The following is a 12,206-nucleotide window of genomic DNA, read 5'->3' as shown; positions in this document are numbered from 1 at the left end:
CTTCGATAATCATGTACATAGATATCTTCTGGTATAGTACTATCCCCCACCAAATTTTTCACCAGACTGCTTCCAATAAAAAGATTGTGTTTTTGTGGGAACCTCTTTTGGCTCAAAACGTCTTACACGCACCTCTTGAATGATGGGGGGTTATATTGAATCGAGATTTTACCTGATTCCTTTGGATCGTCATTTGATTGCTTTTTGAGTAAAATTTGACTTGCCGAAATAACAAACTCATTGATAATTGAGTCTTTTTCTTAAAATTTTTTAAATAAATCTACATCAATTCGGTACAGTTCATTTTTATTATGCGAATTGAACTACTCTTGGTTCATCATGTTGATAATTAAGATCTATTAAAGTTGTTAAAAGTATCAGATAAAAGTTATAAGAATGAAGAACGAGATAAAGGAAAGCTAAAATTCAATTTGTTTTTTTCTTCTTTAAGAACACATGAATAAAGCAAGGTCAACTGTTCGAAACGAGAGATTGCGCTTTTGTGAAAACGAGAGATCGCGCTTTTGTGAAAACAACAATTTGATTGCAATTGTTCAATTTGTTGCCAAGGGTTTTTTATGGCCAAGGGTTTATGACTGAAAATCAGACGTGATATACACTATTTCTATAACTATTTATCAGAGTTTTTACAACAAACCGTTTAATTTCTTTTTTAATTATATCACTGCTCATTATTTTCTGGTTGCTTCAAAAAAATGGTAGCTTCTTTCTTTTAGCTCTGATATCTAGAAAGTTTCAAAAAATGCAAAAAAGAAATCTGAAATCTTAGTATCATTAAATATTTTAATTTTCAGCAATATGGTATGTTCTAATTGATTTTCAATAGGATCGCACAAATCCACGGTATAAGTATTTCTTTCCAAATAAGTAATTTAGTATAAGTTCGACCAAAGCAAAGAAAACCCATTTGATGATTAATTTCAGAAGACCCTCTATAAAATAATTGCAGATCAAACGGACAATTAGCAGTCCTGCTATTACATATCATTGCTTAAAAAAATCAATTAAGTCTTCAAATTGGGTCCCACCTAATTAAAATCAAAATTCGGGGAATAAAGTTTTGGAAAATTTACGCTCTGAAATTTGTAGAAACGGGTTACACAAAATGCAACCCATTTTATACGATACAAAAACTGTTTTCCACTTTTTGAGTAAGTATATTCCATCATGGAAAATGTTTTTTAAAACGTGACTTGTGGGAGAAAATAATGTCAGTTGTTCCACAAAACGCAACGTTTATTAAAACTTTCCTGTTCGAGCATTGATCACACAATGGATTTTGTTTAGTCTAAAATGAGTTCGATGGACTGTTTTTCAATCGAAAACAGGTTTTTTTGTTGTGTTTTAATTAGTTGTTCTTGGTTTCTACTCCAATAAAACTACACTGTCAATTATCATAACATGTGAATTCTAGGCGATTTTTCACATAGCAAAGTTACACATAATCCACGTGAAATGGAAAAAGAAAACTTTTTCTAAACTTTCAGAACTTTCTGTTGCTTAGTCTCTATTCAAAAAAGGCATATTTCTTATCCTGTCTATTGAGTATTATTCAGCTCACTGTTCATCAATTGGCTAGCACCATTAGCGAAATATAATTGCAAACAAAATTGCTCTTTTTGAAACTTTGAAAATCGTCATCCTTAATGGAATTTCAAAAAAATTGTCAACCGATCCACCAATTGGACGTTATGAATGCTTGAAGCTTGTCAATTAATTATCAAAATAAATATTTTGTTCCAATGCATTTTTGGGTATAAATCTCAAAACGTTTCACTTAGGGCAAAACTTCCAGCAGCACATTCTGGGCTTTAAAAGCTTTTTTCTCAGCACTGAAATGGTGATTTAGTTGTTTTCACTTATGCGGAGAAAAAGATGAAAAAAATTATGATAATTGTATTATAAAATATTTTTGGAAGGAAAAATAGTTATCCAGTTAACCATTGATCTGCTATTTACACCACGTGAATTCAATTATTTCTTGGGTATCACAATTCCTCCTCAAAGTCCAGCCATAATTCACAGTCAAATGATCAATTCTAGCCATCAAAGCTGGACTGATATCAGGACTCAGAAGAATCGGAACGCTTCCAATTATCAAAGCCTTCAGATTTTCGTGTTTCGTGTCAACAAGGCACCTTGTAACGCAACTTTCGAGCTGGACTGACTTCACAATGCAGTTGCCATTGACGGTGAAGACTTCGAGAGTTGGAATCAATTCAATAATCTCAATAATAAATTGCTTCATTTGTTTGACCGAGATATGTTCAATGTTATAAACGTAATCGCCTCCTCGACCAAACTAACAACATCGCAGGAAATATTTCCCGAATAGCTAAACATGCTCTAAAAGCTAAACATGCGTTCTAAATCTATTTACTTTACTAAAGAGTCATCACTCTTGCGCTCAAACAGTGCCTGATTCAAGTTGGATACTCTCAACGAAGATTTCTGATGACACTGCAATCCGCTCATTAAAAACAAAATGAACATTTCAGATGAAAAACGTTTATCAATTTTCAGGAATGAAAAGATGTAATTCCATTGGAAGCACGGATGAAACAACTTTCACGTTTTTTGACTCTCTAGTTTCGCTATTTTGGCCAACATTTTTAGATGTAAATTACGCTTCGGTCCGCAGTGTTCGACCCCCCGTTACAAACATCCTGCACATACAAAATAGAACGTTCACTGCTGGACAAAAGAATCAATCTTGGGTTGGGTCGAAACAATATAGATTCCATATTTAGAGTTTAAGTTTAAAAAATCGACAGAAACAACTGAGACAAGACTACACAAAAAGCATGAATCGAAAAAGCAAAAAAAGTGAAATAACAAATGCTCTTAAACGAAATTACTCCTTGAGTGCAACGATTCTTAGAGAGTCTTTCAAAGCTTCCCGAAAATTTACAAAGTGTTTCTTGAATAGCCTTAAAGATTGTAAAGAGAAGAATCTAAGGGTGCTTTTCGTATCTTCAGATTAAATAGATGAACCCCGTTGCAATCAAATAATACATTGTTCAAACTGGGTAATCTCAACAAACGTTTTTGACGACACTAAAAAGCGCTAATAAAAACCAAAATGAAAATCATTGCAGCTGATAAGTTCTTGGCACTCGTTATGCCTGAAAGTACTTAATTTTATTAAGAGTCCTTTCACAGAAACCTCAGGCTTTACCAGTTTGTCCCCCTAAGGTTCTCAACAAGAAAAAACTTAATAATTTTAATTTGATGGTCAGTCCAAGGAAAGTACGACTTAAAACCGAAAATACGAAACTGCAAAAAAGACAAGGACTGAAAAAACTACCACAAAATTTGTTTGTTGGATACTACTTAAACGTCACCGAAACAACATTTAGCAAACCAACGAATAGGCGATTGATAACTGAGAACAGCTGATATAAAAATGGAGAACTTGCATATGCAATGCAGATCCTGATAACAAAGAGGACGACGCTGAATTCAAAATTCGAAGTCATTTCAGTGATCAGAATAAAATTGCTTCAGTTGTTCGACTGAAAAATTTTCATTTTTTGAACGTAATCACTTGGACCCAAAAAAGGATATCTTAGAAAGTGTTTCGCTAATTCTGAAAGAGACGAGGCTGATCTTGATTCTTCAATCTTCAAATTAAATTTATCAACCCTGTTGCACTCAAACAACGCCTGGTTCAAACTGGGTAAAAAATTTTGACGACACTGAAATGCACTAATTAAAAACAAATGAAAATCATTTTAGATAAAAAATTCTTGTCACTCTTCATGCTTGAAAGTAATTATTTCTATTAAGAGTGCGGGCGAAACAGAGTTCAGATTTTTTGACTTCTAGTTTTGTTCTTTTTAGGGCCAAAATTTTTGAATGCATTTTCTGTTTTGGTACGCAGTGTTATTTGTGATTACAAGTTATAAATATTAAGCACGCAATAAACAGCACGTAAAAAGTCTGGACAAAAAAACTCAAGCTGAGGTTGGGTCACAATAAAATAGATCCCATTGGTAGAGCTACAACTAAACAACCCACAGCAGCATATGGCAGAGAAGATTAAAAGAAACATGATTAAAGCAAAAGGGTAAAATACTCTCAAAAGACTGGTTAAGAATTGGAGAGACTAGAAAAACTTTTAGAGGTCTGCCCAGAAACACACTAAGCTAGGGTATACCACTTTGTTCCCCTAAGACAAAACGCTAAGATAAAACGCGAAGAAATTTGATTTTGATGGTCAGAAAATGAAAGATTAACATCGAAAGTACAAATTTGCAATAGTAGACAGAAGGACTGGAAAAGAACTAAAAATTTCATTCGATATTAATTCTTGATTATTATCAAAGCAACAATCGGTAAATGCGCGAATAGATTATGGGTCATCGAAAACAGATGGAGTGCTGCTATCAAACTAAAAGCAGAACTTGCATATGCTATGTAGTTCGCCCCTCGCAACCAAATTGATGCTAACATAACTATAAGGCTATGGTACACGTATATGAAGTAATGACAGAAGAAATTTAAAAATTTTCATGCAGAAGAATTTCAACCTCAAAATGACATCTAAACACAACTAAACAATCTCTCTTAAAACTGCAATTAAACTACAAAAATGCAGATTCTGGGAAACTTTAGGGCACAAAGATAGAAGTTCATATTAATCAAAGTTAAGTTCTTCTGAAAAAAACTTAAACAAGAAAAAAGACTTATCATAACCGACTAACATCGGAGAAGTTGCTTCCGAACAACTTCGTTAATCCGTCCTCCGACTTGCAGTCTGCTTTAGTCGGAGGACGGACAAACTGCATTCACTACGGGGGCTTCAAATTAAGTCAATAAAAGTTATTATGTACCACCAGAACAACTAATAAATTGAAAAGCGGAAACATGCACCCATTTTTGTGTACTTTTCATTTGACCCTTGGATTTGAACTGTCACTACTTGAGTTTAGCTGCTGACACTTGTAATTGAAAGAAATTTAAATCACGCAAAACGAAAAAGTCGAGAGCGTAAAAACCACTAGAGAGTCAAAATTGAAAATCGCCTTTCCCTCAAACGTTGCAACAGTATTTGTTTTTGAAATGCTCTCTTAAGAGTGTTGAGTTCTAGCAAGTTTGAAAACTATTCAAGCGCATTCAAAGTTCGTGGTAGAAAATGTTTTGTTTCGGGGTTAAATTTTGAGAACAAAATCACAATAATTTTGCTCAGCTCAAAAAAATAACTTAGATGCTCAGCTCAACTTTTGCTCAGCTCAAAAAAATAACTTCACTCCATCAAAATAACACTTTGACGGAGTGAAGTTGATTTAAATTATTACTATTAAAAAGTATTTCAGGCATTTGGATCGCCAGTTATGGCGATTAGATGCCTTCGACATCAAGCTGAAATCAGTTTTTCTTTACAAACTTTTGTATTGAAGCTATAGTGAGGGGAAAATTTCCTGTATGTTCAGTATTTTGAGATTCGTCTGTGCCAGCTTCCATTTGATATCCATTAAAAGTGTCGGAAGTATTTCAGCGTTCTCACCCAATTCCAGATACAACTCTGTAAGATTCGTCGTGATAATTATGTGACGGAAAATAAATACTGTAGTCTTCAATGTTGTGCAATTTTTTGGAAGCAGACGGGGAGCACCTTAAACCAAACCAGGAAAGTATTACCAATGTTTAAACTCATGTTATAATTGTGAAGAAGCCAGTTTATAAACACGCAAAGACGCATACTTTGCAACATTTCGATGAAGACAAGCTGTTAAAGACAAAAGGTGGCGTAAAATGTTAACTCTTTGATCAGAAGAATAATTGCTCTCAGAATCATTCTGCAACCAGCTCGATGCCACTTTGTCAGATCTTAAATCTTGCTTTATCAGAGCTCAAATATTTTAAAATTGTTTGCAGGGTACAATTTTTCCTACACGATTGACTTTTGAAGAAATCTGGTTTTGACCAACTTCTTGTAAGAGAAACTGGCGAGCATGCAATATATCCGCACTTTTCTAAATGCTGTGCATGCGTTAATGATAGATATCAAGAATCAATAGCCTTGAGAAAACCAAAACTAAATTTATTAGAAAGCTGTCTTATATTCTAGTGATTATGTATTTTTATTGTGCACAAATTTTTTGTGATAAATTTCTAAAATTTCTTGCTATTAGTAAAGTCATTCCTCTTTCTATCAGATCTGATAATCAGATCGCCAGAACTTAAGCAATAGAAAATTGTATCAGATCCTAATCAGTAAAACTTCTGCCTTAACCGATCTTGCACAATGACAATATTTCTCATGAGATACACAAAAAGAGATTCTTATAAGATCATGCCTGAAAAAATTCATTATATCAGAACCTGCACAACAAATAATTGTATGTTGGATGTTACAAGATAAAACTCAACTGATCAGCTCTTGTAAGCGATAAAAGCTGTCCTATTGGATATTACACACTAAAAAACTTTCTTGTGAAGTGCTATATAAAAAGGATTATTATTTGCAGCTGGCAACAGGCTAAGCACTATTTGTAACTGTTGCGCACTAATATTTATAACGCAATTTTAGTGAGTATAATTGAGATACACTTAGCTGGTAATAGACTTGAATTGAGCGGTTCGAATGCATGTTTTTAGCCAGTATTTGTCTTGTATTTGAATTGTTTTTTAATCTCTCTCTCTCTCTCTCTCTCCCTCTCCCTCTCCCTCCTCTCTCTCTCTCTCTCTCTCTCTCTCTCTCTCTCTCTCTCTCTCTGTGTGTGTGTGTGTGTGTGTGTGCGTTTGTGTGTATTAAAAGTTATAAATTGAACAAAGAATTCCAATTCTACATTTTATTTAATTTGCCCGTTTTAATCAAGAAATATTCAAAAAAAGTTTTACTCAATTTCAAGAAAGATTCTAGACTAGTTTTTAACTGATTATCAAGCTGGTTCTCTGGTGTTAGTCAGTAATCTGCCATTCTGCGCATTCTTTGGTTGCTTTCAATAAACAAACCAATTAGAGGTTACAATCCTAGATTGAAATACACACCAAATTTGGCCTTGGGAAAAATCTAAATATGCACCAATTTATAGTAATTATTTGAAGATTTTTAGGACTTTATTAAGGAGAAACACCGCTTAATTGTGAGGCACAAAATAGGGGCGTGATATTAACATTTTTCATTTTCAGTAAGTTGATTCAAGATTCAATAGCAATGCTACTCTTAAATTTAAAAAAATCTTTTGTAACGTCCAATCTAGAGCTCACTCCACTGGCTCCATAATTAGACCAGATCTTGCAAAATACGCTCAAATCAACATAGAGCAAAACGAGAATTAAAAATGTCTGATGATCTATTGCACGATCTTGCAAGATTACCATTCAATATGCAAATTATCTGAAAAGGTTTGATCCTGATAAGCATATGATGTGTTGGTTATCTTCTGTCATATTTATTGACAAAAACAAGACAATAAAATAAATACAATGCTCCGTAGCTTCTGTGCAAGTCAGTACATTTAACCGTTATGAATGAAATCGTTTTCCCGAACAATAAGAGCACATAGGTGTTAAAAGCATAAAAAAAACAAAAGAAGGAATAAAATAAGACAAATTTTATTCTCAAATGGTAGCACTTATTTCATTGAAAAAATGCTCGAAACGCATAATTGTGTAAATTGAGGTAAAAATAAGTTTTATGTGAACAACGTAAATTGTGAACAGCAATAAAACAGTAACCGTTTATGCATAGTTCTGTGTTTAGGTAGGTCTTCATAAAAGATCCAAGTAATAAATGTGCGTGTGGATTTGAAAGAACGCAGATATGTCAAACGAACTAACGAAGGCAGAAGGAAACCGGAACGAACTCACAAGAATCCTGCAAGGTGACCATCACCTTAAAAGACGACAAAAACCATGCAGGATAAACATCTCGTCTCAACGGGGATAGTCAGTAGAATTTTCAACCCTTTATAGAACTCTAAATATGCTTGCCTCGAAACTTTGGAAAAAACCAAGAAAACTATAAAAATGTTGGAAAACCTCTAACAAGAAGTTTGAAAACGTAAGGCTCGGTTGACATCCGGTTTTTTACGTACGCTTTCAATCAGAAATTCTAATTTTTCTAGAAGCTATTTGTCTTTTTTGAGGGTTAAAAATATGAAGCCACCTCCTGCGACTACTTTATACAATCCCTTCGCTGATACTTTTCCTCGCCCTGTCTAATCAACTACTGTACAATTTTGTAAGATAACCATTCATCTTAATTGAATGGTTATCGACCTGGATTATATAACCTAAAATCCAGGTAGTCAAAGTATGTTTGGATTTCAAAGAACGCAGTTGATATGTCAAAAAAAAACCAATTAAAACAGAAGGCAACCGGAACGACAATGCAAGAATCTTGCAAGATGACCACCATCTTGCCAACGGCAAGAATCGTGCAAGATAACCATCTCTCTCAACTGGGAGAGTCAGTAGTTTCTTTCAATCTTTTTTAGAACTCTTAAGATGCTTACCTCGAATTTTTGTCATGTAGGATCATGTAATATTATAGACGATAAAAATTATTAGTAGGTTAAAACCTCAGAAACTCTGAGCTAACATTGATCACTGAACTTACAGTTCGTTAAAATTTTTGAAACACATGAGTACCAACTTCTACATACTTTTGAGGCGTTCAGTGAGAGAACCGCATAAAATTTTTTGTATGCACGCTTTCAATCGGAAATTTCAAAGTTTTCCTAAAGCTATTTCTCTTTTTAAGGGTTTACAATATGAAGCCGTTTCTAGGGATTACTTTATACGAACCCTCCGCTGATGCGTTCCTTTCCCTGTAATCATACATAGACTCCATCTGCAAATTGTCTTCTAAACACTCATGACCACCAGAAACTTCCAGATGCTCCAAAAGCGGGAAATGTATCCACAATAACGCACCCAATCGATTATCATTTTGTTCGTAATCATTAAAACGCAAGTACTTAACATTTGGAAAGAACGCCTCAGCATACGTTTCGACCAAGTGGAATAATGGCTGGATAAAATAGACCCGCAGCTCTTTTAAATTTCCAAATTTGAAGTTTTTCCGAATATCAAGGTGTTCATCAAAACGCACAACAGATAGTTTTTCAAGATTGGCGAATTTCCACAAAATACATTTTGGTGTCAATTCTGTTTCGATGTACGTTTCGAAAGATGACACTCTATCACACAGTAGAAACTCATCCTCGCTAACACGCGAACAGAAATTGTCTAATATTATTTTGGTTCTGTCGTTACAAACAATTCGTGCAATTTTATTGCAATAGTAAACATTTTTACTATCCGAAGATGGCTGCAAGGTTAAAACCCTTAAATGATCTCTAAAAAATCGACGTTTACTTTTCAGATATTTAAGCATCGATTGCGGTTTCCATTTTTGGCAGCCTTGCTGAGAGTAGTAAACAAGAATTTCTAAATGTTCCAGCCTCCAACTTGTATTTTCTGTTACGTAGTCGACATAATCAGAAACCGTTTCACTTTTCAGAGCATAATTGCAGCCTATTTGCATTGACAATAACAGAGTAAACCCGTTAATGAGCTCGTAAATATTTTTGGAAACGGAACGAACGCACAGCACTGAGTTAAAGTTTCTGGATCTGACTAAAATTTGGCAAATTGATTGCAAAATATGTGTTGGTAGATCTTCGAGTGTTAAGTCACTCATTTGGACGCCACAGGTTTGATTAGAGATCAAAGTGAACGTCAGAAACTTGGATAATGTTAGAATAAAACCAAAATTGGCGAAATGGAGTGAGCTCTCATAGATGTTTGTTTGTACAGAATATTAACCTTTATGAAGTATTTGCAAAACCCTCTCGCTCTGCATTCTATAATGGTAGCTAAAATGTAGCGGGGGTCAATTAGTTTCACTCAGAATGATTCCTGGCTCGTTGCTAAATATTTTGACAGTCGGTGTATTCCATGTGCACTCCATTTTAGCTGAAAACAATTAGTTCAAAAAAAACATCCATTGATTTAAAGAAGGGCTAAAATTTGTCTCAATTTTGTCTAAAACTGTTTTCTCAAAAACCATTTTTTTAAATATACATTTCAATTCTAGATTTCGACAGTGTCAGTAAAAACACAGCTTTTGTCCTTATGCCCCCGAAAAAACCGCCCGTTATCTAAAATAATTGAAATGAAAAAAAAAATTTTAAAAAAACTGATCAAATTTAGCTTAATTGACCAAAATTGTGACCAAAAGGGGTGCAAAAGCTTTTTTCCAAAAATTGAAAAATCTTGAAACTTCTCTTTGCAGTGAAATTTTAGACACAGAGAGCTTGAAATTGATAACACATATGGTAGTCTGAGATGCCCTGAAAAAACTCTGAATAAAAGTTTGGGCCTGGCATAAAGTTCTCCCATATTTTTCTCGAAAAATGTGCGAAAAAATGCTAACCTTTGAACGACCAGCAAAGAGGAAATGAGCCAAATTTTTTGTCAAAAAAAATTGAGGAACATTTACTTCTCTTTTGTCAAAATTTGTTACGACGCGTTAGCAAAAGACGAAACAGAAACCATAAACAACGAAACGATAGAATTTCAAGCTAGCACGAGCATTTTTTGGAGAAATAGAACTTTCTATTTGCTCAAATTGTTAATACCAAATTTTAGACTTTGGTGTTATTGTCTACAAAATACAAAAAAATGGGGACCAGAATTTAGACATTGAATTGTCTATTGAGGGACTAACAGAAAGCGCTTATAATGCGACAAACAAAATCTTTGAAACCAAACGTTTGTTCAGACATTATTTTCTTACTTATACTAGCAGTTTGAAAAATGTCAAAATTGTTTCCTTTAGTGCTTAGTCTGAAAAAAATACTGTCGCCATTGGATTTTTCAGTAAAACTAAAAATTGAAAAATGTGTCAGCATATCTTGGAAAAAACAGCGCAGGAAGAAAACCATATTCTTTCAATTGAAAATCAACCAAATAATAAAATCTACCTTCAAAAATCTAATGCGGCATTTAACCAGGCAAACATAAACACATATGTTTACATACTCATACAATAGCTGAAATACAAATTTATTTTCATTTAAATTTTGCTGAGCACAAATGCTCTTACAGTTGCGTACAAACGCTAACGAAAATACTCAATTTAGGCTCGAATAAAGATACTCACACATGCAGACGGAAAATACAGTTAAAAGGGTCAGGCAAAAATTCGTTCAGGAGAAAACAGCATTTGAAAAAGATTTCGGGACTATAACTGTTTTGAATTTCTTTTGACAGCAATTAATTACTATAACTTCGACCTGCTTTCCAATTTATTTACAGAAAACGTAAATTAAGAAAAAATGAAGCATCAGAAGATTTAAGTAATCAACTATTTGCTCATAGTATCGTCAAACTGAAGGTACACACGATGGATTTATAGCAAAAGTCATTGACTTAAACTGAATCAAATAGCTTCTTTTAGCATTTTCTAGTAAAATTAGTTAAAGAAATCAGAGGTAGTCAAACAAAGAATTAGAGGCGATTACTCCTTTAGTACTTAGTCTGAAAAAAACAATGTGGCGTTTGGATTTTTCAGTGAAACCTAAAATTGAGAAATGTGTCAGCATATCTTGGAAAAAACATCGCCCGAAGAAAGCCAGATTCTTTCAATTGAAAACCAACCAAATACTAAGATCTACCTTCAAAAAACATAAAGCAGCGTTTAACCAGGCAAACATACACATACACATGTTTACATACTCATACAATACCTGAAATACAATAGCTTTACTGAGCACAAATGCTTCAACACTGGCGTACAAACGCTCACAAAAATATTGAATTTACGCACCAATAGTGCTACACACAACAATCTACAATCACTGCCATTATTAGCTTTCGGTTGCACGAAAACCTGTGTCACAACCATAAAATATCAATTTGTCATGAAAAACTAAATATCTTCATGAAAAAGTAAAAAAACCCGTTCTCTTACAAAGTGAATGACACCACTTTCAAATAATTCTCTATGCAAATAATAAAACATACCCGTAGGATTGCCGGAAAATAGCCGCCGTTGATTCCAATAAGCATGATTGGGATTGAAAGAATAGAAGATATTGAAAAAAAAATTTTTGTACAAAAACATTTTTTTAAGTCCGATTTATTTTAATGGCATTTCGTGGCTGAACATACATCTGTTTCTTAGAGAGAGGCCACAGGGGCTACTATCAATACCAATAAGCATAAGA

At 33.9% G+C, this 12,206-nt stretch overlaps 1 protein-coding gene across 1 annotated transcript; it reads right to left on the bottom strand.

Moving 5' to 3' along the window:
* Nucleotides 1-1,897: 1,897 nt before the first annotated feature.
* Nucleotides 1,898-11,690, bottom strand: LOC142354432 (uncharacterized). The gene is made up of 4 exons (XM_075406727.1): nucleotides 11,655-11,690; nucleotides 9,802-9,951; nucleotides 5,447-5,638; nucleotides 1,898-2,325 (listed from the first exon to the last, which is right to left on the bottom strand). Exons 2-4 carry the CDS (start codon nucleotides 9,836-9,838, stop codon nucleotides 1,973-1,975), a joined length of 582 nt encoding a protein of 193 aa, XP_075262842.1. The 5' UTR covers nucleotides 9,839-9,951; nucleotides 11,655-11,690; the 3' UTR covers nucleotides 1,898-1,972.
* Between the last annotated feature and the right edge of the window lie 516 nt (nucleotides 11,691-12,206).

Source organism: Convolutriloba macropyga, chromosome 15 (assembly GCF_964194025.1).
Source record: "Convolutriloba macropyga chromosome 15, txConMacr16.3, whole genome shotgun sequence".
NCBI classification, from domain to species: domain Eukaryota; kingdom Metazoa; phylum Xenacoelomorpha; order Acoela; family Convolutidae; genus Convolutriloba; species Convolutriloba macropyga.
Note: the sequence above shows the minus strand (reverse complement) of the source record. Positions and strands in the feature narration are given on the sequence as shown.